Here is a 20821-nt window from a genome sequence, read left to right as displayed (position 1 = left end):
GAGATCAATTTCATTTTTCAATTTTCACCGTTTTCAATGCTTCAAGCTCTGAACCATTTCTTTGCTTCTCGCAAAGATAATTTTAAATAAGATAATCAATTCAATGACATTACAAAGAAAAGTCAAAGGACAGTTAATCTTGAACTTTGACTTTAAGCTGATTTTGACTGATATTCAATCCACCATTTCAGTTTAGTTTTACTTTCGTCAGAATGGTTTAGAGACTGTAATGACGAGAAATGAGTTTCATTTTCTGGTAAATTTGGTTTCAATAATTTATGTAAATTAATGCAAATTGTCGTCTTCGTTTGCATAAAGTTAATAGTTGAAAACCTTTAGTGAATTCAGGCTTTCCTATGACATCAAACTAAATCAACATTAATTGTCATGCGATATAAACCTTATGCATACAATGATTAATAAACAATCTTATCTTACCTCTAACTGGGAAAGTCTGAATTGATATTTTCCCAATTTAATCCAGAAACAGAGTAAACAAATCAGCTTTGTCAGTTGATTTCTTGGGATTTTCAATTGTAAACTATTATTATTATAAAGCTTGTCTTGATTGCCATTAATTTGATTAGAATTGTCAGGTTCAATTACTTTATACCAAAACAAAAGTAAGTAATAGGATGTAATTTTGGATTAAAGGCTGTGATTTCAAAGACGAAGAAACAATCAGTTAACATTAACACACATTTATTAATATTAATCTTTATTTTTTAATGCTTATTATTCATGGAAAGATCAACATAAAGATGATTATCAAGGTTTTCACCAATCTTGTAATCTTTTTATTACTTTTAAATCTTGTTAGCTCAAAGCAACAAAAACCGACAGTTTAAAAATGACACAGAAATCAATTAATTCAATAAAATTGTAAAGGAAATTACTCTGGTAATTGTGATTGTAAGGGTTGATAATTATTCGGTTGGAAACTCATTCCAGACTGCATGTTTGGTTGATTTAGCACTGGTTGGGGATATTGCTGTAGACGCTCTGTGGCTGTTGAATTGATGGCGGATTTGGTAACTGGACAATTTGAGAAGGTACCTGATATGACGGGTACTGAGTTGGGTGTTGAAATGTTAAACTCATTTGGAAATTTCCATTCGAAAGATCGGCTTTTCTTCGCCTGCAATCACGTTCAATATGGCCAATCTTTTTCAATAAAGACAAGTGATGTTAGTCTAATCTCTTCGAGATGGTTTGACAGCTATTGCCTCCACTATTGTCTTCATTTGGTCTTGTAATTCTTTTATTTGCTTTGCCAGGAGATCAACTACTGAATTTTGAGGTTCATTATTTTGTACCGCTGGTATTGCATTCACAGGATAAGTTGGTGGTAGATAATCATGATATCGGGCTGATGATGCTTCAAGTCGAAGCTTGACGATTCTAGCGGCTTCACGAAGATGTTGCATCAGTTCAGACAGGTCTTTGATAGTGTCAACTAACTCTTCTGTAAGTTCTGCTCTTAACCTTGGTTGTAGCCCAGAGATAACAAAAGCAACATAATCTTTAAACGCAATTTTGCCTTTCTGAGCAATGGCATACATTTTTGTAGCATAATTGCACGCATCTTCATCAACACGCTGTAAAGTTTTAGCAAGTCGATGTATATAATTTTGCTTATCTCCATTTGGATAAGTTGCGATGAAGGTTGCTTTAAAACTTGACCAGACTTCACGTTTTGATTTGAACCATATCCGTATGTCAGGAGAAAGATAGCTTGAAACTTTGCAAAAACGATCTTCATCATCCCAGTTTGCTAAGTTTGTTATTACCTCGAACTCATCACACCACTCTTCGGGGTCGTTTGGGTAGCCAATGAACGGTGAAATTGTTACTGGCATTTGTCTACGATTCATCAAACGAAGTAAAGTTTCTAAAGGCATTGTAGTTTGCGTTGGTTGTGTATTGATTTCCATTGTACACTTGAAGAGTTGAAAATTTCACTGATTTTATCAAGCCGCTGCCACAATTTTAACGAAAGATTTGAACACAATTTAAATGATGTAAAAGGCTAAAGCCAAATAAAACAACTTCGATTCGTTTAAATGAAAGGTTACACTTTAAAGGGGCTAATGAATTAGGTAGCGAAACTGAGTTGGCCAATTATTGACTCGAAACTGAACTCTGTTATGAATGAATCTGATCTCTTTTGAATTCAGATAATCACAGAGATCAAGTTGAGAGATAAATCCTTATTAGGATTTAGGGAAACCATCCTTATAAAGGCAATTCTAGGTCAATTCAAGAATCAGAGGAAACAACCGATAAGGAGAAAGGAAATATTTCTCATTACAAAAGTTTATTCCATTCTCATAATAGTTTTGCTCAAAAGCTTAAAAGACTGGTGAAACCGGTAAATAGCGATCATCAAGATTCATGATGCAGTACGACTACTCAACCATTTAAAACCAAACATACTAGACCCAGAGACTAAAGACTCAACTTTGATTTGATCACCTAACTCGATGCAACTTTCAGATTTGCCATGATTTCTTATCGTTCAATCTGAATATGAATGAGAAGCAATGAAATTAAAGTCATCAACAGTTAACGCCATCTCTATTGGCTATTTTTAACTTTATTTATACCTTGACTAGTTTAATTTTTCCGTTAATAATGTTTTTGATTCTAATTTAATTTCAAAGTCTAATTATCATTAGTAAATCTTATTTACAACAAACTTTTCTTAGCTTATTTTTAGATCTAACAAGCTTCAGTCAACTCAGACAATTTATTGAACAGTCATTCACTTTTTATTGAAAGTCGTTGATCAATGTTCATCATGAATATGATGAGATCATTGATTTTTTAAGGATAGTAAATGATTAAACATCTCAACAAGATGTGGAAGTTCATTGAGACAAAACATCAATTTGAGGTGTATAAATACCCATTGAGAGAAACAGCTAAATTGTCTCATGTTTCTTATCTCTATACTTGAGATGCTTTTTATTCAAACAGTTACAGTTTTGTTTGTTTCTATTTTACAGTCGATTACAATTAATAGTTACTTAGTTGGATTCATTGATTAAAACCTAACCTGACAGCTACAATGATAAGAAAATGATTGAAAAAAAACATTCATATATCAGCTTCAGATTTGCAACTTTAATCAATGTCTTTACTTTTCTCATATTAATCTCAACAACTCTCATTCATAGATTTTTTTACCTTCATCTTCACAATCTAATCATTCAAGTCTTTACCAATAACAAATGATTAACAATATAAGAATTAATTCATCAAGACTTCCTTATTTTGTTTGAAACAACGCAAAAGATTCAGTGGCAATTCAAAAATAAAGTTTTTTGCTTCTGAACTTTATTTTCTTGGAACAATACTTTTAGTTAATCCAATCAAATTATTGGTAATTTACTGTAATAAATATATATGAATCAAAATCAGATGAGACAAAAACAGGAAGAAAACAAAAGCCTGAAAAGTCATATTGAACTTAATTTTAATATTTACGAAGAGCTGAGCCATTCGTCTTGGCTTTGAAGTCAGAAGTCGATGAATTGTTGATTCATCTATCTACAAAATCATAAACAGTTGGAAAAGGTTTAGTGTAAGAATCGCATCAATATTTAAAGTGGTCATTACAGTGGTTAATTTGGTTGTTGAACTGACCTAGAATCAAAAAGCATGAGGTATTTCAGATGAGGTTTAATGTTTATACCATAAGTAACCATGGTTATGAAAAGGTATTGTTGCAAACTTATTAAATATGTTGCAAGTTTCAAGCAATTGGTTTAAAGATACCTTGGCCTCCGTTTTTGAAGTGAACCCCATCTAAGCCAATAACTCAGTTGACTGTTTTACTGTGACTTCCATTGTTGAGTTGTTTTGTTAATTAATCTCCGTTAACGAGTATTTACCAATTGGATAATCATCTGTTTGTGAGTGTTTAAATCGTCACTTGGTTATAGACAATGTTAACAATTATTTGGACCAACAACAACGATCATCTGTTTTTAAAGCATGTTTCACCGAAAAGAGCCAAATGTTGTTTTAAACTTTTTCCTGGTGACTTCATGTTGACTTTTTAGGCAAACTGGTTGACAGAGACGATATGCTGGGTAAAATGGGCTGTGGTTCAATCAAAAGCACAAGTAAATCAGATGTTTTAATTGAAGATATTGATACAAACATTGGTTCGGTTAGTTTAATGGAGATAAGTGAAGATCGCTCAATGCTTGTGATCGCAGGTGAACTAGGAACCGCACTGGTTATAAGCACCTTTTCATCACCAACTGAGATAATTGGTAAACTTGTTGGACACTCGGTAAGTTTAATTAGCAAAATAAATTAGTCCAAATTTTGATTTAATGGCCAATTTATGTGCAGATAGTAAAGATAGACGGAAAGGCAAATGGGTTACTGCTGTGCTTTTGTTGCTGAGTTAGACTGCAAGTCTGTTGAAGCTGTGGTCATCTATCATTAGTTTTAATCACAGATCACTTGATTCAAGGTTAAATCATGAAAATTATATTAGCAATTTATCCATATGATAACACTGATATGCTAATATATGAGTTCATTCATGTCATATTTGCTAATTGATCAATCAATAGATAAAAATTGTATACATAAACCCAAAGACCTAAACCTTGTCAGTGAAAAGAAGCAAAACAAATAACCTTGCCAACATTGAAACCAATTTACTAATTAATTATTGATATCTATTTCATTAGGCTGGTATAACGTGTTCAACAATCGACAATTTGTACATTTATACGGGATCAGTGGATCAAACTATTCGCAAATGGTCAATTGAAACAATGGACTGCCTGTTTATATTTTTTGGTCATTCTTCCAAGATTAATCGTATAATGATTAAATCTAGTTTCTTGTTTAGCACATCATATGACAAAACAGCCAAAGTTTGGCTTGCCAATGTTGCTATTTCATCTTTTAACCAATTTGAAGACGATCAAGATTTTGATGAAGACAATGAGCAACAATTGGTTACAATTGATAATTTAACAAAAGATGAACTAACCAGATTAAGTCCGTGCATCCAAACCTACAAGGTATGCTGGTTAAGCTAATGCCATTCAAGATATTGTAAGGTTAATTTACATCTGTATTAATTTTTGCTTCTTGTCTCGTTCAATGTAGGGTCACACCAAAAGTGTCTATCCAATTATATTTCTTCCAACCGACACCGACTTTGAACTAACTGGACGCATATTGGAAACAGATCTTGTGGTTACCGGATCAGTTGACTGTACAATAAGAATCTGGTCTTTCAAATATGGAGACTGTCTAAAGCTATTAACTGACCATTGTGCTCCTATTTACAGTTTACTTGCTGATCCATTGAATAGTAAACAGTTCATCTCGGCATCAGGCGACGGTAAAATAATCAGCTGGGATGCCGTGACTGGTGAATTGGTGAAGCAAATGAGTGATCATAATGGACCAGTCATCTCATGTGTAGCCTACAATCGCATGTTATTTTCAGGATCGACAGACAGAACAGCAAGAGCTTGGGTCATTGAATTTGGTGAATGTGTTAGAGTATTTCATGGCAACTCTAGTGCCGTCTCTTTGGTTCAATATTATAATGGATTAGGTGAGACATTGAATAAGTCATCGGATACTCAAATTTACTGGTTAAATGTTAATATTAATAACAGCCAGTAATTGGGATAAACTTGTAAAGCTTTTGGGTTGCCATACCTTGAGCAAAGTTAATTAAGTTAAACACTTGTAGCACTTTTAATTTTGTTACCTCTCCTTCTGGCCATAAACTTTTATACCCTCAATTGTAATACCTTTTCATCAACACCACCAGCTTCTGGGAAATTGAATGAAACACTATCTCAGGAAACTTATCATGACCATAGTTTTTTTATGTGGATCCAATTTTTTCTCAATACTTGGAAACAGGTTATTTACAAGATTGTGAGGCCAATTCAATAATTATGAACCTCTCCTTTGATCAATCTAGGGAATCAATTATATTTTGGGAACCTTCAAGTCATTCAATTTAAACAAACCTCTTTGGGTAAAATTTATTGGACATTTTCATTCAATTGTTTGCTAATGAGAATCAATTGAATTTTCAACTTTGAAATCTCTTTGCTATCACCTCAATCCTTTTCATAATTGCTAGATTTGTTGTTTTCATCATTATCATCTTTCTCTCTCCTCTCTAATTATTTGTTTGAAAGCTATATTTTGTATTTCTTCAAGCAGTTTCCCACAAAAAAATAAATCTGGTTTGTTTTTTGGTCAGTTTGAGCTTTGTTTTTATGCTGAGTTTGTATCAGGAACTGACATTTATGGTTTATTATTCAGTTAAATTGTGTTACAATTGTAAGTTCAATGGACAGTTTAGATGTTTCCAGTTGAGTTAATTAGGTTATTGCAATGGGTGAAAGTAAATAAAATTTATAAACAAAAAACTCATTGAACCCAGCATAGTAACAAAGTTGATTTAAAATGCAAAGCTTTGCTTGTTTTTTTGGTAATATTTCTATTATCCTTCATTTGCATATTATCCATAAAATTATTATTGCACCCTTTCAACTGATTGGATAGTTAATGTTTATTTATTTACTAGTTTAGAAATTATTTTGACATTATTAATTACTTCATGTTGCATGAATATTCAGAAATCGTCAATAATTAGCGCAACTGTATGCTTTATGAATTGAAATTTTTTCATTGTATACTTCAATGAGGTTACAAGTTAGTGAAGCTTCCTGACTAAACAAGAAATGTGTTAATTCAATGAAATATATCTAATGAGCAATCTTTAATCTTTGATTCTTTAATGCTTCAGTTTGCGTTGGTCTTGGCGATGGCGTTGCAAATATTTTTGATTCAAAATCAGGTTCACTGAAGAAAAGCTTCCATGGGCATCAGGAGGCCATCACCGGACTTCAGGTAGAATAATTGATGGATTGGAACAATTTGGTTGTACTAATGTTGAACAATTTTTTTCTTAATAGGTGGCTGCTAACCGTATATTCACTTGTGATTTACTTGGCAAGTTATGCGTCTGGGATATAAGTGACATCAAAGAGGAAACCATATTTGGAGAACGCATCGAAGAAGATGAAAACAGTGATGATGACTGCGAGGCTGTTCAAAGGGCCATTCAAGTAGTGAATAAATATGTGCGACATTGATCTACTTGTATCGGCATTCACCGCAATAAACTTATATGTATATTATATGTTCATAATTGTTAAACTTCTTGCCCTTTGTCTTGTAACTTAAAGAATCAAATAATAGGAAAAAACAAAATTTGCTAATATTTAAATATTCGTGGCTTGATTCGATCCAAGATTGAAAGTTACAACGCTTTTTTATTTATATCGTCAAATGAATCACATTATAGATTACTGAATTACAGATTATACATTTTCATACAATTAATGAAAGGTGACAGAAATGAAAATTTCATCGGGATTCGTTCGAAATTGAAAAGAGTTTGGACTTGAAAAGAAGCAGATTATTGGGCGCAAACAGTTAAAAATTAAATTCATTTCATTCGTTAAATACAGATATTTAACCTCGAGTTCTTAGATAAAGATCAACTTGGCCTGTGTAACCAGCCTGTCTGAGCTCTAATTCATCCACATCACATTTAACATGAAAATATTGTTTAATATTAAACTCTCTGAAATTCTTGTCTGCATCTGCATCTGCCCACATTCCTGATTCCCTTAGTGGCTGGATAATCTCCGTGATTTTTGCATTCAATTCATCATTACAAACGAGATCCTTCAACCTTTTAAAGAAATTCTCAGTGCATTGATATTGGCATACACCTCGACCGCACCCATCTTCAGGAACGTCGCTTTCCATTCTTAGCACATAACGCATACTTAAACGTTTGGTAACACGATAATCATAAGAGACTTGATATGATACATGAAAACGCTGACCATCCTCAATATTTAGACTGAAGATATCGTGAAGCGCATTGTATCGAGAACGCGAACCAGGGACGTAGCTATGAAAAAAATTACAAGCAATTATTTAATATGCATTGGATGATTAATAATGAAAATGAGTGAAATGTAACATTACGCTTTTTGGTTGTTAAAAACCCAGGCTACCACCCAGACAGGATTGTCAACATCGGGAGGGAGGTTGATGAGATTCTGTTTAAATATAATAACACCAGTTGTATATATACTTGGTACTCCAGTTATTGATTCCAGCTATAAATGTATAGTGATGAGTTATTATTCAACGATGGGATGCTGTACTTTACTTACCTGTTCAAATATTTGTTGATGTTGGTGTTTGGATTCATATCTGGCATCATTTGGATCAATGACTATGTCATGATATTCATTCAAATGCTTCACTTTGAATTTAACTAAAATTAATGATAGGTAGAATGAATATTTTAAATTCATAAATGAAATGAAACTTACTTTTATCAGAATTGTTGCGCTGTTCTCCCATTTTAACAAGTATCGATATCAATATGTGTCTGAACTAGGAAATACTGAACACTTAAGCGTCTAGTTGGAACTGAGAGGTTAAGCAAAACGGAAAAAAAGCTTAAAGTTTGGACTTGAAAGAGAAGCAGATTATTGGACGAAAACCAGTGTCGACCTGAGTTGAAGCGCTCTTTTCAAACAAATATGCAAATACTAAATTCTGTACAATTGCTATTTTAAAAATAGTATTTTTCAATAATAGTTGAACATTGACTTCGATATTAAAGGCTTATTGTGATAACAATTGACGATTATCTGAGTTTTGTTAACAATTAAAAATCTAGCTTCGTTCATCATACTTTATTATTATTTTCCATATTTACTCTGTCATGTAATTAATAAAAGGAGACAGTACATGAAATTAAGATTTCATCCAGATTCATTATGGAAATTAAATAGCAAGAGTTTATAGAGATAAATTAAATCAGAGAAGTATAAAAATCATGAATATGGTATCTCATAATCGAATCGAGAGTAAAGCTATGAAAAAAGTTGAGAAACAATTAATCAATATAAATCTTATGATAAATGACTTGTTATCGTGAACAGTGAAATGTAACATTACGCTTTTGGGTTGAAAAGATGAGCATTCGCCGAGATGTATTGTTAACGTTGGAAGCTTTGGTGTTTCTGAAGCACAGTCACTCCACTTGAACATCTCTTGGTACTCCAGTTATTAATTCCAGCTATAAATGTATAGATAATGATGAGTTATTGTTAGTGATGACCAAAGTTTATTAAACGCAATAACTTGACATAATATTAATGTTTCAATTAAACTGATAATTTTCAGTCAAAATACAAGAATAAATATATTTATGCAATACAGCGATGCAATAATTAAATCTTTATTATAATTGGACTGTAAGTTGATTCAAAACTAAATTTCATTCCCTTTCTATTTTCAACAAGACTTTTTCTAATTTCTTTATTCAACATTTCTCTTGAATTGGGTACAATTCCAGTGCCATGTCTTTTCTGTTGGAACTTGTATCAATCAAGAGACTAATGCAAACAACACTTTTAGTAACCTAATATTTTATTCCAGAAAAAAAGATTGAACAAAATATTTATTTTCTTATTTTAGCTTTTGTTTTATTTTGTTGAAATATTAAAAAGAACCGAATCCCAGCAAGTATTACTCGGTTCCTCAACGAGTGAATATTCGGATATGCCCAACTCTTATGCATATCTTTGAGGAATTGTCAAGTTGTTAAGCTCTTGGCTCACAACATTTGAATCAAGAAAGATGAGTTTATTGAGTAAAATTGAAACAAGGCTCATCCACCAAGGGCAGATGCCCTGAAGGTTAACCTCGAGTTCTTAAATAACGATCCCTTTGGTATGCATGACCAGTCTCTGACCGTCTCTGCTCATGCACAAAACAAACAGGATGAAAAAATTGTTCAACATTGAACTCTCTGTAAATCTTGTCCGCTTCCGAATACATTTGCGATTCCTCTAGTGGCTGGACAAGCTGCGTAATCTTTGCATTCATTTCATCGTTATTTACAAGATCTTTCAACCTTTTAAAGTAACTTTCCGTGCATTTAGATTGACAGAAATGTGGACCACAGCCTACTTCAAGGACGTCTCTTTCTTCTATCAGGTAATAACTTATACTTAAACGTTTGGAAATATAATGCGCATAAGAAAGTTTATATTGGAGATGAAACCGCTCATCATCACGAATATTTAGACTTGTGATATCGTTTCGTGCAGAGTATTTCATAAGTGAATCAGGAACGAAGCTATGAAAAAAGTTGAGGAGAGATTAATTAATATGCATCTTATAATAAATGATATCAATTAGTGAAATGGTCTATTACGCTTTTTGGTTGTGAAAGTAAGTAAAATCCCGAAAAGCATTATTAACGTCGGAAGGGTTCATGTTTCTTAGTATAATAACACCAGTTGTATATCTGCTTGGAACTCCTGTTATTGATTCCAGCTATAAATGTATAGATAATGGTGAGTTACTGATCAAAACGAAATACATGAAATTCAAAACTTTACTCACCTGTTCAAATATTTGTTGATGTCGGTGTTTGGATTCGTATCTGGCATCATTCAGATCAATGACTATGCCATGATATGCATTCAAATGCTTCACTTTAAAAGTAACTATTATGAATAAAATGGTCAGTTAAAGAGTGAATTATCTTGAAATCATGAATAAAATGAAACTTACTGTTATCAGAATTGCTATTCTGTCCTGCCATTATAAGACGTATCAATAAAGGAAACACTGAAAACGCGGAGAAGAGTTTAGTTAGAACTCAAATCTTAAGTAAACATGACGAAAAACATCAATACAGTTTGGACTTGAAAGAGAAGCAGGTTATTGGGCGAAAACGAGTGTCGACCTGAGACGAAGCGCTCTTTTCAAACAAAACTGAAAATACTTTTGTAACAGTTGAACCTTCACTTCAATATCAACAGATATCGTGCTAACAATGCATAAATGTGACCTGAGCTTTTTCAACAACCAAAAATGAGTTAGAATTCATTTTCGAACACATTTTCATCAGTAATATTGATGAAATGTCTGTGAATTTTTTTTAATTCCGGAGTAGATTCATTGCCATTTGACTATTAAGAGTAAAATTATGATCGAAAATCAATGTTTAATCAAAGCTTAAATGATTAATGAACCAATTGTCTATTGATATCTTGTGACTTTTGATCCAACTGTGGAGTCTCATAAAGGAGGCGGACGAAATTCGCCTAAAAATAGATTTATTTCAAACTGAATTTTTTAAATGTAAAATGGCATGAAAAATATCATAGTGTTAACCATTTTTTTATATTCGAAGCCGTTTTCGAGATAATGGCCTTAGAATTTTTTTTCCATGAAACAAATAATTTCTGATAGAACTTGACATGCTGATTATGAATATGAAATCGGTTTTTTGATGCGAAGTGTTGTTGCTGAATTAACGGGAAAAAAGTGACAAAAAGTAGAGAGAAAAGCTATTTTATTTCAAAGTAAACTCGATATTGGAGAACCTAAGTAATAAGTAATTTAAACAATTAAATTTAAATTGCAGTAATTGCCGCTGCCGGTTATTCTTCCTCCTCATCTGCATGTTACTTCAATGAAAATATGTAATGATTAACATTTAATTTCGATTCTTCAATGCTTCAGTTGCGTCGGTCTTGGCGATGAGGTTGCAAATATCTTCGATTGCCGGACTTCAGGTAGAATAATTGATAGAATATTTGAATATTCAGAGCTTGATTTGATCGACAACGAATGAAAGCATTTTGAGACTTTTTATCCTATTCTAATATTATTCTAGTGCTAGTCCTGGCGACTATTCAACAAACTTCGTAACTTTTGAATCCAAACATTCCTGTAAAAGATTTTCTTAAGAAACAGACTTCTGTCCTAACAAAAGTTTGTAAAAATTGTGTTAATCTTTATTAGGCAGGAATCCCAAGTGGCAAATCAGCAAGTTTCAATATGCCTGCTTAGTTTGTCTAAAAAAAGAGTTATGACATAAATCAAGTGTTATTTCCAAGAATAATAGTCGACTGACAATTTATTCAAATAAACAAATCATCAATTAGATTTTAACCACGATTTCTCAGATAAAGAGCAAATCTTTGTCTAAATCGCATTGGCCAGCGTCTAAGGGTTTCTGTACAAATAAATCTGAAATATTGTTGTACATTGAATTCCATGAGAAATCTTTCTACAGGAGAACTATTTGATGAGCCAATACGATCAATAATTTTTGATTGAAATTCATCCGAGAAGACGTATTTTACTTTGTTGAAAACAGTTTTAGACTGAAGATGTGGACAGTAGCGACCATACATGGAACAAACTCCTTCACGAATCATGTTTTCATTTGTTAATTCATAATAACAAAAAAGATAATTATCGACTCTTCTGGAATCGTAAACTGGGTGATAACGCAAAACCAAGATCTCGTCATCATGAATGTATTGGTTGTAGATCCTGTCTTTCGTAAAGTCACTGAATATAACCGATTTGTATAAAAGAGATGCAAAGGATTAATTGAAATGCAACTTGAAGCATTAAAAACAAGAAATTACTTTGGTAAGACGATTGAATAAAAATATTCAGAGTCTGGATTTTCTGTAAGGAATGGATCCTGATTATCTGCCTCTAAATCAACCTGACATATATATTTGTTAGCGATTCCAGTTATTGATTCCAGCTATTAATAAAAAACAAGACAAAAATTAAAATAGAAAAAACTGAAAAGATTGATTTATTTATTATAATTACCTGTTTAAATAATTGTACTTGTTTATATTCATGACTTTCATCTGACCAATCGATAACAACATCATGATATTCACCAAGAAATTTCACTTTGAATATTGCTAAGGTTGTCAAATGTAAAGAATTGATTAATTTAGTTGAAGATTGAATTAAACATGAAACTTACTTTTATCAGAATTATCACTATTCTTATCCATTCCACCCATTTAAGACGATAATTAGTTGAATTGTGGCACAAAATGAAATGAAAGGGATTGAAATGACTCCAAGAAAATGTGAAACCGACAAAATTCAAAAAAGTTTTGGTCTCAAAAAAGGAACAGATTATTGGATGAAAACAAGTTTCTACGTCGGTAAAAGCGCTATTTTTAAACCAAAACTGAAAAGCCAAATTCTGCGAAATTACGCTTCCCTAACTTTTCCTTTAGGAAAGATTGTTTTACTAATAGATAAACTTAAATCTTAGAATATAATTGTGTTTACAATTCAAAAAAATAAGGTGATCTAAATTTCATGCCCTGTACATTCTGTTAATACTAAACCTATTCCTTTACTATCAATTAATGACAGCAACTTGAAATAGCTTATCCGTATATTCGCTGGGCAGCGTAGTGAAAAAATACAGATTTTCTTAGCCCGTCCTTGATTAGGGGCCATTGACAAATTTACTGTCATTATCTGGTATTTCACTGTACACCAATATCGTTTTTTCAGTCAATATCATCGATAATTTATGGGAATCCCAAATTTTTCTTATTTAATCTTTTGTTCTATTTTGTTGAAATATTAAAAGGAAACGAACCGAACCAAGATTTGAATTGAGTACAATCTTTTTTCCAGTGCCACATCATTATGTATACGAAATTTTGCCTTTTTGGTTGGAAGCAGCATCCATTAGGAACCTAATCATATGGAACACGAGGAGAAACTCTAGTTTAGAAGCTTTAGTTTTAACTGAAAGCCATAGTGAAGCCGAGAAAATTGAAAAAAGTTTGGACTTGAAAGAGAAGCAGATTATTGGGCTAAAACAAGTGTCGACCTGAGCCAAAGCGCTATTTTCAAACATAACTGAAAGAACTTTAATCCCATTTTTGTTCATCCGTGTAACATTGTTGAAATGTTGTCTGCTGATTGGGATATGCAGTTTGATAGAAACAAAAAGATTTATTTCTGAAGTAGATTCATTGACGTATGGTTATTAAGAGTAAAGTCATACTAAATCATTGTATCAAGTTATTTCTACTAGTAGATTACTCAACAAATAAGTTTATAATTTAATGTTACAAGAAGAGATGTCCAATGTGATGATTAACAATTAATTTTAATCAAGGGCGACATAATGTAATGTTTTTTTTGTTTGAATATACAAATATTTGATCTTACAAATTGGTCTGATTTGTTAATGAAAATGAAAGTTTATTAAAAAGCAATAACAATAGCAATTGATTATCATATTTATTACTAATCTGTTCAAACATATCTTATTTTGCATCAGTTTTTTTTATATTCAAGCGAGAAAATGATCTATTTGTGACTCTGAGGGATTTCAGTTCATTCCGTGCTTGAAGAAGATCCTTTCCTCGCCAGCTTGGTGCAGAAATACCAACCCGACAATCGGATTAGATTTATTTCCAATGTGGGTCAAGGAGAGACTACTGTTTGGCTCTACTCTAATAATTTTTTAATGAGCTATAAATGAACCAAATGTCTATGGATATCATGTAACTTTTGATTCGATTGTGGAGTCTTCGAAAATCAGGAAAGATCTTTTTTATTCACTACAAATCAGGTGTTCGATAGTATTTTCGATCATGCAACTGGAATAAAAGTTCTAATGAGAATTTTACATTCATTGAATCTCTTCACCACTTCTCAACAAACTAACCAGAGCATTGAGTCTATTTCACTAAAAGGACTTTCTAGACTACCAGATTAATGCTTTTATTTCAATACCAATCCAGTAATCTATTGCTTTGATGAACAAGGTACCTTAGTCTCATTGAAGGATTATTATAAAGATCAATAAACTTGAAATAAAGGATTTTAATCAACTTCTCCTTTTGGTTGAGCCAACTGAGAAACATCATCTATCACTAACACTCAGTATCTTGGAGGAATTGAACGAGATATTGTCCTCATACCCGAACTGTTTATACTAATTGCTATTACAGAAGACCATGAAGAATGATATGGAATACAAAAAATTGGGGTTACTTAACAATTTTCATGACTAGAAAATGATCGAAAATTTACTTATTCCGGAAATGACAAGTACGGCTAGAATGGTTCATATAGTTGTACCTGAAAACAATAAAGAGCGATACAATGCTATTATTTTTACTGTGTTCAGTTCCGTTTATCTCGAGTTTCAACTCTTAAAGTTTTAAATAAACGACAGCTGTCAACTGCTACTAAACTTGTGCTTCAAATGTCCATCAAAATGGGTTCTCAAGCATGGACCGTCAGTATTACAATAAGTAAATATTTTCGCTTTTTATATCAAATTTAAACCTAGTTATTAAGGGTTTATTGGTCAGTTTAATGTGCTTCATTTTTAAAGGGCTCATTGGTTGTTTGGTTTTAATACTTATTAAGACGCATCTAAAAGAGATGGTACATGAGATGTACTAACGGTTATTAAAGCTATTGTTTGTAGCACAAACGCAAAATCAAATTTCATTGTTTTCTCAATCCATTGTTTTAAAATGACCGTTTACCCGAGCGTATTGTTATAGCGTACCTAATTTTACAGAGAAAAGATCTAAACTTATGTTCATTTTTTGATTATTTTGTCTTTTTTTCTATTTTGTTGAAATAATAAAAGGAACCGAATCCAGCCAAGTATTATTCGATTCCCTAAACAAGTAAATACTAGGCGGCGAATCCGATTGAATGTCCTGATTTGTCCAACTCTAATGAATGTCTATCAGAAATTGTCGAATTTTAATTCTAAACTTAGTTCATTGAGTGAAATTGAAACAAGGCTCATTTACCAATGGGCATGCGAGTTTAACCTCGAGTTCTTAGATAATAATCAAATTGGTATGTATAACCAGTCTCTGCAAGCGTCCGTGTCCTCCAAACACAAGGTGGATAAAAATTTTGCCTAACATTAAACTCCATGAAAATCTTGAACGCTTCCATATCTGATTCCAATAGTGGTTGGACAAGTTGAGTAATTTTTGCATTCATTGCATCATTATTAACGAGATCTTTCAACCTTTTAAAGAAACTCGCAGTGCATCTAGAGTGACAGTAAGTTTGAATGCAGCCTACTTCAGGTACGTCTCTTTCTTCCACTAGCTCATAACGCATACTTATACGTTTGGTAATCCAATGCTCATAATGAACATAATATTGGAGATGAAACCGCTCACCATCACGAATATTTAGACTGAAGATATTGTTTCGTGCAGAGTACCTTGAAAGTGAATCAGGAACGTAGCTATGAAGAAAAGTTGATAAGCAATCAATTAATTCAGATATTATGATAAATGATAGCAATTAGTGAAATGTTGTATTACGCTTTTTGGTTGTAAAAAGACATCACACGTCGATTAGCATTATTAACATCGGAAGGGTTCATGTTTCTAAGTATGGAAAAATCCGTTGTATATCTACTAGGCACTCCTGTTATTGATTCCAACTACAAATATAAAAATATTGTTTAGTTAATGTTCAAAGATTAAATACAGAACTTTACTTACCTGTTCAAATATTTGTTGGTGTTGGTCTTTGGATTCATATCTGGCATCAATAACTATATCATGGTATTTATCCAAATGCTTCACTTTGAAAGTAACTGAGGCAAATGAAAGGTAAAGAGTGAATTATCTTGAAATCATAAATAAAATGAAACTTACTTTTATCAGAACTGTCTTTCTGTTCTTCCATTTTAACAAGTATTTATACTGGCAAACACCCAACACGCGGAGAAGCGTTTAGTTCTAACTGAAAGCTTAAGTAAAACTGAAAAAATTCAAAAAAGTTTGGACTTGGAAGATTGGGCGAAAATAAGTGTCGACCTCAGCCAAAGCGCTCTTTTCAAACAAATATGAATATACTACGTTCTGTGGGATGATTTTTCAACCTAACAACAACAAGTAATTGTGCTTACAATTAAAACTTATTTCATGGGTTTCTGTTCTTCCTCAACTACATATCGTTCAAATGTGAGGGATATTACAGATTGTATAATAGATTAAGAATAGGTGGTAATAGATTCAGTGCCGTTTGGTTATCTCCACATCTACATCTACACGATATATAAAGTCAATATATGAAATTTTTGTGTCAAGATTGTGGCCAAACTAAGCTGGTTCTAAGAAAAAAAATTACACAGCGTGAAAGCTCTGATTCTACTACATCCACGAATAATAGGAAATCTATCCTCAGAATTTAAATCTCTGATAAATTCATAGAAATAGAGGATGGGTAAAGAATTTAGAATCCGTATTCAATAACATTGAGTGAGGGAAAAAACTATTTTGTTATTCAGGTTGATGGCTCATTGTTGAACCAAGATTTTATGTGAAACTATGTTTTTGAGTAAAAAGTAAAGATTTGGGTGAAAAATTTGTAACCTGATCAACTTATAGGGTTATAAGAACGCAGTGAATACCGAGTTGCGAATCACACTAAAAATTCGGATTTATCCAACTTTAATGAATATTTTTGAGCCATGGTAAAGTTTAAACTCTCAACTCAGTTTATTGAGTAAAATTGAAACAAGGTTCATTCACCACAGGTAGATACCAGACGGGTTTAACCTCGAGTTCTTGAATAAAGATCAATTTGGTGTGCATGACCATTCACTGCAAGTTGGCGCCTATAACCCTCATCACAAGATGGATATAAATATTGTTTAATATTGAAATCTCTGAAAATCTTGTAAACTTCCGCTGAATTTCCCGATTCAAATAGTGGCTGGACAAGCTGAGTAATTTTTGCATTCATTGCATCATTATTAACAAGATCTTTCAACCTTTTAAAGTAAGGTTCAGTGCATCTAGAATGACAATAACTTTGAATGCAGCCTACTTCAGGAACGTCTCTTTCTTCCACTAGCTCATAACGCATACTTATACGTTTAGAAGTCCATTGCCCATAAGAAATAAAATATTGGAGATGAAAGCGCTCACCATCACGAATATTTAGACTGAAGATATCTCGATATGTAGAGAATCTCCGTATATCAGGAGCGAAGCTATGGAAAAAGTTGAGAGGCGATTAATAAATATACATCTATGATAAATGATGGCAATTAGTGAAATGTTTTATTACGCTTTTTGGTTGTAAAAAGACCACAGATACCGTTCAGTATTGTTAACGTCGGAAGGGTTCATGTTTCTAAGTAAAATGAATTCAGTTGTATATCTACTTGGAACTCCTGTTATTGATTCCAACTACAAATATAAAAATATTGTTGAGTTAATGTTCAAAGATGAAATGCAGAACTTTACTTACCTGTTCAAATAATTGTTGGTGTTTGTCTTCATATCTTTCATCATTTGGATCAATAACTATCTCATGATATTCATCCAAATGCTTCACTTTGAAAGTAACTAAGTTAAATGACAGTAAATAATTAATTATCTTGGAATAATAAATAAATTGAAACTTACGTTTATCAGAATTGTTATTTTGTTCTGCCATTTCAACAAGTATGATACTAGGAAACACGGATAACACGGAGAAGTTTCTAGGTCAAACCGAAAGCTTAAGTAAAAATAACAAAAATTACAAAAAGTTTGGTCTTAAAGGCGAAACATATTATTGGATGAAAACAAGTGTCGACCTGAGCCAAAGCGCTCTTTTCAAACAAAACTGTAAATTATTTTGAAAAAGTTGAACCTTATTTTCAATATCAACAGATAATTGTGCTAAAAATTCATAAAGATCACATGAACTTTTGTGACAATCAAAATGAGTTAAAGTTAATTTTTGAACACATTCTCATTAGTAACATTGTTGAAATGTTGTCTGTGAATGTGTTTTATTTCCGGAGTAGATTCATTTTACTTAAACTTTCAGTTAAAACTAAACACTTCTCCGCGTGTTACGCGTGTAAGTGTTTGCCATAAGGATATGACTCCACCATTATACAATATATAATGTATATAATATAATTGAAATCAGGCTTTAATCGAAAATTAATATGATGGAAATCTTTATTCTTCCTTCTCTTATGTATCTTGCTTCAATACAAATATCTGATGAGTAATCTTTAATTTTGATTCTTTGCTGCTTTAGTTGCGTTGGTCTTAGCAAATATCTTCGATCGCCGAACTTCTGGTAGAATAATTGATAGAATATTTGAATATTCAGAGCTTAATTTGATCCAAGATGGACAACAATTAAAAACATTTTACGACTTTAAATGTAATTTTAGATCTTCTTACGATTTATTCTAATCAAATCACCGCTAGTTCTACCGATTTCGAGGCGACTATTCAACTATTGAATCTAACCATTACTGAAAAAAAGTTTTATAAGATACAGGTTCTGTCATACCATAAGTTTGTAAAAAATTTTGTTAGACAGGAATCTTAGGTAGCAAATCAGCAAAATTCAATATGTATGCTTAGTTTGTCTAAATTTAAAAGAGTTATGATAGGAACCAAGCGTTATTTTCAAGAATAATGAAATGAAAAATGAAATTAAAATTTATTCAAATAAACAAAGCAAATGTAGTATTGATGGGAATTGTTAACCACGAGTTCTTAGATAAAGCCTAACTCTAACTGGCCCTAGCCAGCGTCTAAGATATTCTGTACAACCCAATCTGAAATATTGTTGTACATTGAATTCCATGAGAAATCTTTCTACAGGAAAAATATTTGATGAGCCAATACGATCAATAATTTTTGCTTGAAATTCATCCGAGAAGACGTATTTCACTTTGTTGAAAACAGTTCTAGACTCAATATGTGGACAGTAGCGACCATTCATGGAACAAACTCCTTCACGAATCATGTTTTCTTTCGTTAATTCATAATACCCATAAAGATAATTATTGACTACATGGGATTCGTAAACTGGGAAATAGCTCAAAACCAAGATCTCGTCATCATGAATGTATTGGTTGTAGATCCTGTCTTTCGTAAAGTCCCTGAATATAACCAATTTGTATAAAAGAGATGCAAAGGATTAATTGAAATACAACTGTAAGCATTAAAAACAAGAAATTACTTTGGTAAGACATATTCGGTAATTGCACCAAAAAATTCAGAGTCTGGATTTGCTGTAATGAATATATCCTGATCTGTGAAAAAATTAACCTGCCATACATATTTGTTAGTGATTCCAGCTATTGATTCCAGCTATTAATAAAAAACAAGACAAAATTTGAAATAGAAAAAAACTGAAAAAATGATTTATTAATTGTAATTACCTGTTTAAATAATTGTACTTGTTTATATTCATGACTTTCATCTGACCAATCGATGACAACATCATGATATTCACCAAGAAATTTCACTTTGAATATTGCTAAAGTTGTCAAATGTAAAGAACTGATTAGTTTAGTTAAAAATTAATACAAGATGAAACTTACTTTTATCACTATTCTTATCAATTCCATCCATTTTAGACGATAATTAGTTGCATTGTGGCACAAAATGAAATGCAAGGGATTGAAATGACTCCAAGAAAACGTGAAACCGACAAAATTCAAAAAAGTTTTGGTCTCAAGAAAGGAACAGATTATTGGACGAAAACAAGTTTCTACGAGTGACCAGTGACAAATCAGTTAAAAGCGCTCTTTTCAAACAAAACTGAAAAGCTTTTGTAAAATTGCTCTTCCCTAACCGCACTTTTAGAAGAGTTTTAGTTGAACTTATTTGATCTTAGCAGATAATTGTGTTAACAATTCAAACAAAGAAGGTGCGCCAAAACTTTGAAACGGAGAATTTCCGAAACGAAAGACTTTACAAAGGGTCATATCTGATCCATTAGAATATTTTAAGCCCAAAAAAATTCAAACTTGTCGTAGGACCAACCATGCATCCCTTGTAAGCAACATTGCTGAAATGTGAGCCTTTTCTTTAAATTGGAATATGAAGTTTAATATTAA

General features: G+C 32.2%; 5 protein-coding genes and 2 long non-coding RNA genes across 7 annotated transcripts; 1 reads left to right on the top strand and 6 right to left on the bottom strand.

Moving 5' to 3' along the window:
* Positions 1–3793: 3793 nt before the first annotated feature.
* Positions 3794–7294, top strand: LOC107365420 (uncharacterized). The gene is made up of 5 exons (XM_015932907.3): positions 3794–4303; positions 4713–5051; positions 5140–5596; positions 6812–6915; positions 6981–7294. Exons 1-5 carry the CDS (start codon positions 4091–4093, stop codon positions 7158–7160), a joined length of 1293 nt encoding a protein of 430 aa, XP_015788393.2. The 5' UTR covers positions 3794–4090; the 3' UTR covers positions 7161–7294.
* A 786-nt stretch (positions 7295–8080) lies between these two features.
* On the bottom strand, positions 8081–8591 carry LOC107365439 (uncharacterized). The gene is made up of 2 exons (XR_016200876.1): positions 8421–8591; positions 8081–8362 (listed from the first exon to the last, which is right to left on the bottom strand). It is a non-coding gene; the product is annotated as an uncharacterized LOC107365439 (long non-coding RNA).
* Positions 8592–9544: 953 nt separating this feature from the next.
* On the bottom strand, positions 9545–11125 carry LOC149094535 (uncharacterized). The gene is made up of 4 exons (XM_089266040.1): positions 10681–11125; positions 10510–10613; positions 10319–10440; positions 9545–10240 (listed from the first exon to the last, which is right to left on the bottom strand). The coding sequence occupies exons 1-4, from the start codon at positions 10709–10711 to the stop codon at positions 9799–9801; spliced, it is 699 nt and encodes a 232-aa protein (XP_089122166.1). The 5' UTR covers positions 10712–11125; the 3' UTR covers positions 9545–9798.
* An 878-nt stretch (positions 11126–12003) lies between these two features.
* Positions 12004–13088, bottom strand: LOC107365448 (uncharacterized). The gene is made up of 4 exons (XM_015932940.3): positions 12914–13088; positions 12751–12848; positions 12555–12679; positions 12004–12474 (listed from the first exon to the last, which is right to left on the bottom strand). The coding sequence occupies exons 1-4, from the start codon at positions 12951–12953 to the stop codon at positions 12066–12068; spliced, it is 672 nt and encodes a 223-aa protein (XP_015788426.1). The 5' UTR covers positions 12954–13088; the 3' UTR covers positions 12004–12065.
* Positions 13089–16245: 3157 nt separating this feature from the next.
* Positions 16246–16816, bottom strand: LOC107365438 (uncharacterized). The gene is made up of 3 exons (XR_016197838.1): positions 16611–16816; positions 16455–16549; positions 16246–16393 (listed from the first exon to the last, which is right to left on the bottom strand). It is a non-coding gene; the product is annotated as an uncharacterized LOC107365438 (long non-coding RNA).
* Positions 16817–17437: 621 nt separating this feature from the next.
* LOC112538468 (uncharacterized) lies at positions 17438–18513 on the bottom strand. The gene is made up of 4 exons (XM_025161546.2): positions 18372–18513; positions 18214–18311; positions 18031–18152; positions 17438–17953 (listed from the first exon to the last, which is right to left on the bottom strand). The coding sequence occupies exons 1-4, from the start codon at positions 18400–18402 to the stop codon at positions 17512–17514; spliced, it is 693 nt and encodes a 230-aa protein (XP_025017314.2). The 5' UTR covers positions 18403–18513; the 3' UTR covers positions 17438–17511.
* An 865-nt stretch (positions 18514–19378) lies between these two features.
* On the bottom strand, positions 19379–20594 carry LOC107365447 (uncharacterized). Its single transcript, XM_015932939.3, has 4 exons — positions 20303–20594; positions 20141–20238; positions 19939–20069; positions 19379–19858 (listed from the first exon to the last, which is right to left on the bottom strand). The coding sequence occupies exons 1-4, from the start codon at positions 20331–20333 to the stop codon at positions 19456–19458; spliced, it is 663 nt and encodes a 220-aa protein (XP_015788425.2). The 5' UTR covers positions 20334–20594; the 3' UTR covers positions 19379–19455.
* Between the last annotated feature and the right edge of the window lie 227 nt (positions 20595–20821).

Source organism: Tetranychus urticae, chromosome 1, assembly GCF_039701765.1.
Source record: "Tetranychus urticae isolate SD_2017Ah chromosome 1, NJAU_TeUrti_SD_1.0, whole genome shotgun sequence".
Classification (NCBI taxonomy): Eukaryota; Metazoa; Arthropoda; class Arachnida; order Trombidiformes; family Tetranychidae; genus Tetranychus; species Tetranychus urticae.
Note: the sequence above shows the minus strand (reverse complement) of the source record. Positions and strands in the feature narration are given on the sequence as shown.

Excerpts from the sequence above, each read along its gene's own strand:
- LOC149094535 (XM_089266040.1), bottom strand. The coding sequence starts at position 10,711 with ATGGCAGGACAGAATAGCAATTCTGATAACA. Across the intron at positions 10,441-10,509 it reads ATCAACAAATATTTGAACAG|CTGGAATCAATAACAGGAGT; the intron begins GTGAGTAAAGTT and ends ATACATTTATAG. Across the intron at positions 10,241-10,318 it reads TACTTTCACAACCAAAAAGC|CTTCGTTCCTGATTCACTTA; the intron begins GTAATAGACCAT and ends CTTTTTTCATAG.
- LOC112538468 (XM_025161546.2), bottom strand. The coding sequence starts at position 18,402 with ATGGCAGAACAAAATAACAATTCTGATAAAC. Across the intron at positions 18,153-18,213 it reads ACCAACAATTATTTGAACAG|TTGGAATCAATAACAGGAGT; the intron begins GTAAGTAAAGTT and ends TTATATTTGTAG. Across the intron at positions 17,954-18,030 it reads TCTTTTTACAACCAAAAAGC|CTTCGCTCCTGATATACGGA; the intron begins GTAATAAAACAT and ends CTTTTTCCATAG.
- LOC107365448 (XM_015932940.3), bottom strand. The coding sequence starts at position 12,953 with ATGGGTGGAATGGATAAGAATAGTGATAATTCTGATAAAA. Across the intron at positions 12,680-12,750 it reads AAGTACAATTATTTAAACAG|CTGGAATCAATAACTGGAAT; the intron begins GTAATTATAATA and ends TTTTATTAATAG. Across the intron at positions 12,475-12,554 it reads TATTCAATCGTCTTACCAAA|TGACTTTACGAAAGACAGGA; the intron begins GTAATTTCTTGT and ends GGTTATATTCAG.
- LOC107365447 (XM_015932939.3), bottom strand. The coding sequence starts at position 20,333 with ATGGATGGAATTGATAAGAATAGTGATAAAA. Across the intron at positions 20,070-20,140 it reads AAGTACAATTATTTAAACAG|CTGGAATCAATAGCTGGAAT; the intron begins GTAATTACAATT and ends TTTTATTAATAG. Across the intron at positions 19,859-19,938 it reads ACCGAATATGTCTTACCAAA|GGACTTTACGAAAGACAGGA; the intron begins GTAATTTCTTGT and ends GGTTATATTCAG.
- LOC107365420 (XM_015932907.3), top strand. The coding sequence starts at position 4,091 with ATGCTGGGTAAAATGGGCTGTGGTTCAATCAAAAGCACAAGTAAATCA. Across the intron at positions 5,597-6,811 it reads TCAATATTATAATGGATTAG|TTTGCGTTGGTCTTGGCGAT; the intron begins GTGAGACATTGA and ends TTAATGCTTCAG. Across the intron at positions 6,916-6,980 it reads AGGCCATCACCGGACTTCAG|GTGGCTGCTAACCGTATATT; the intron begins GTAGAATAATTG and ends TTTTCTTAATAG.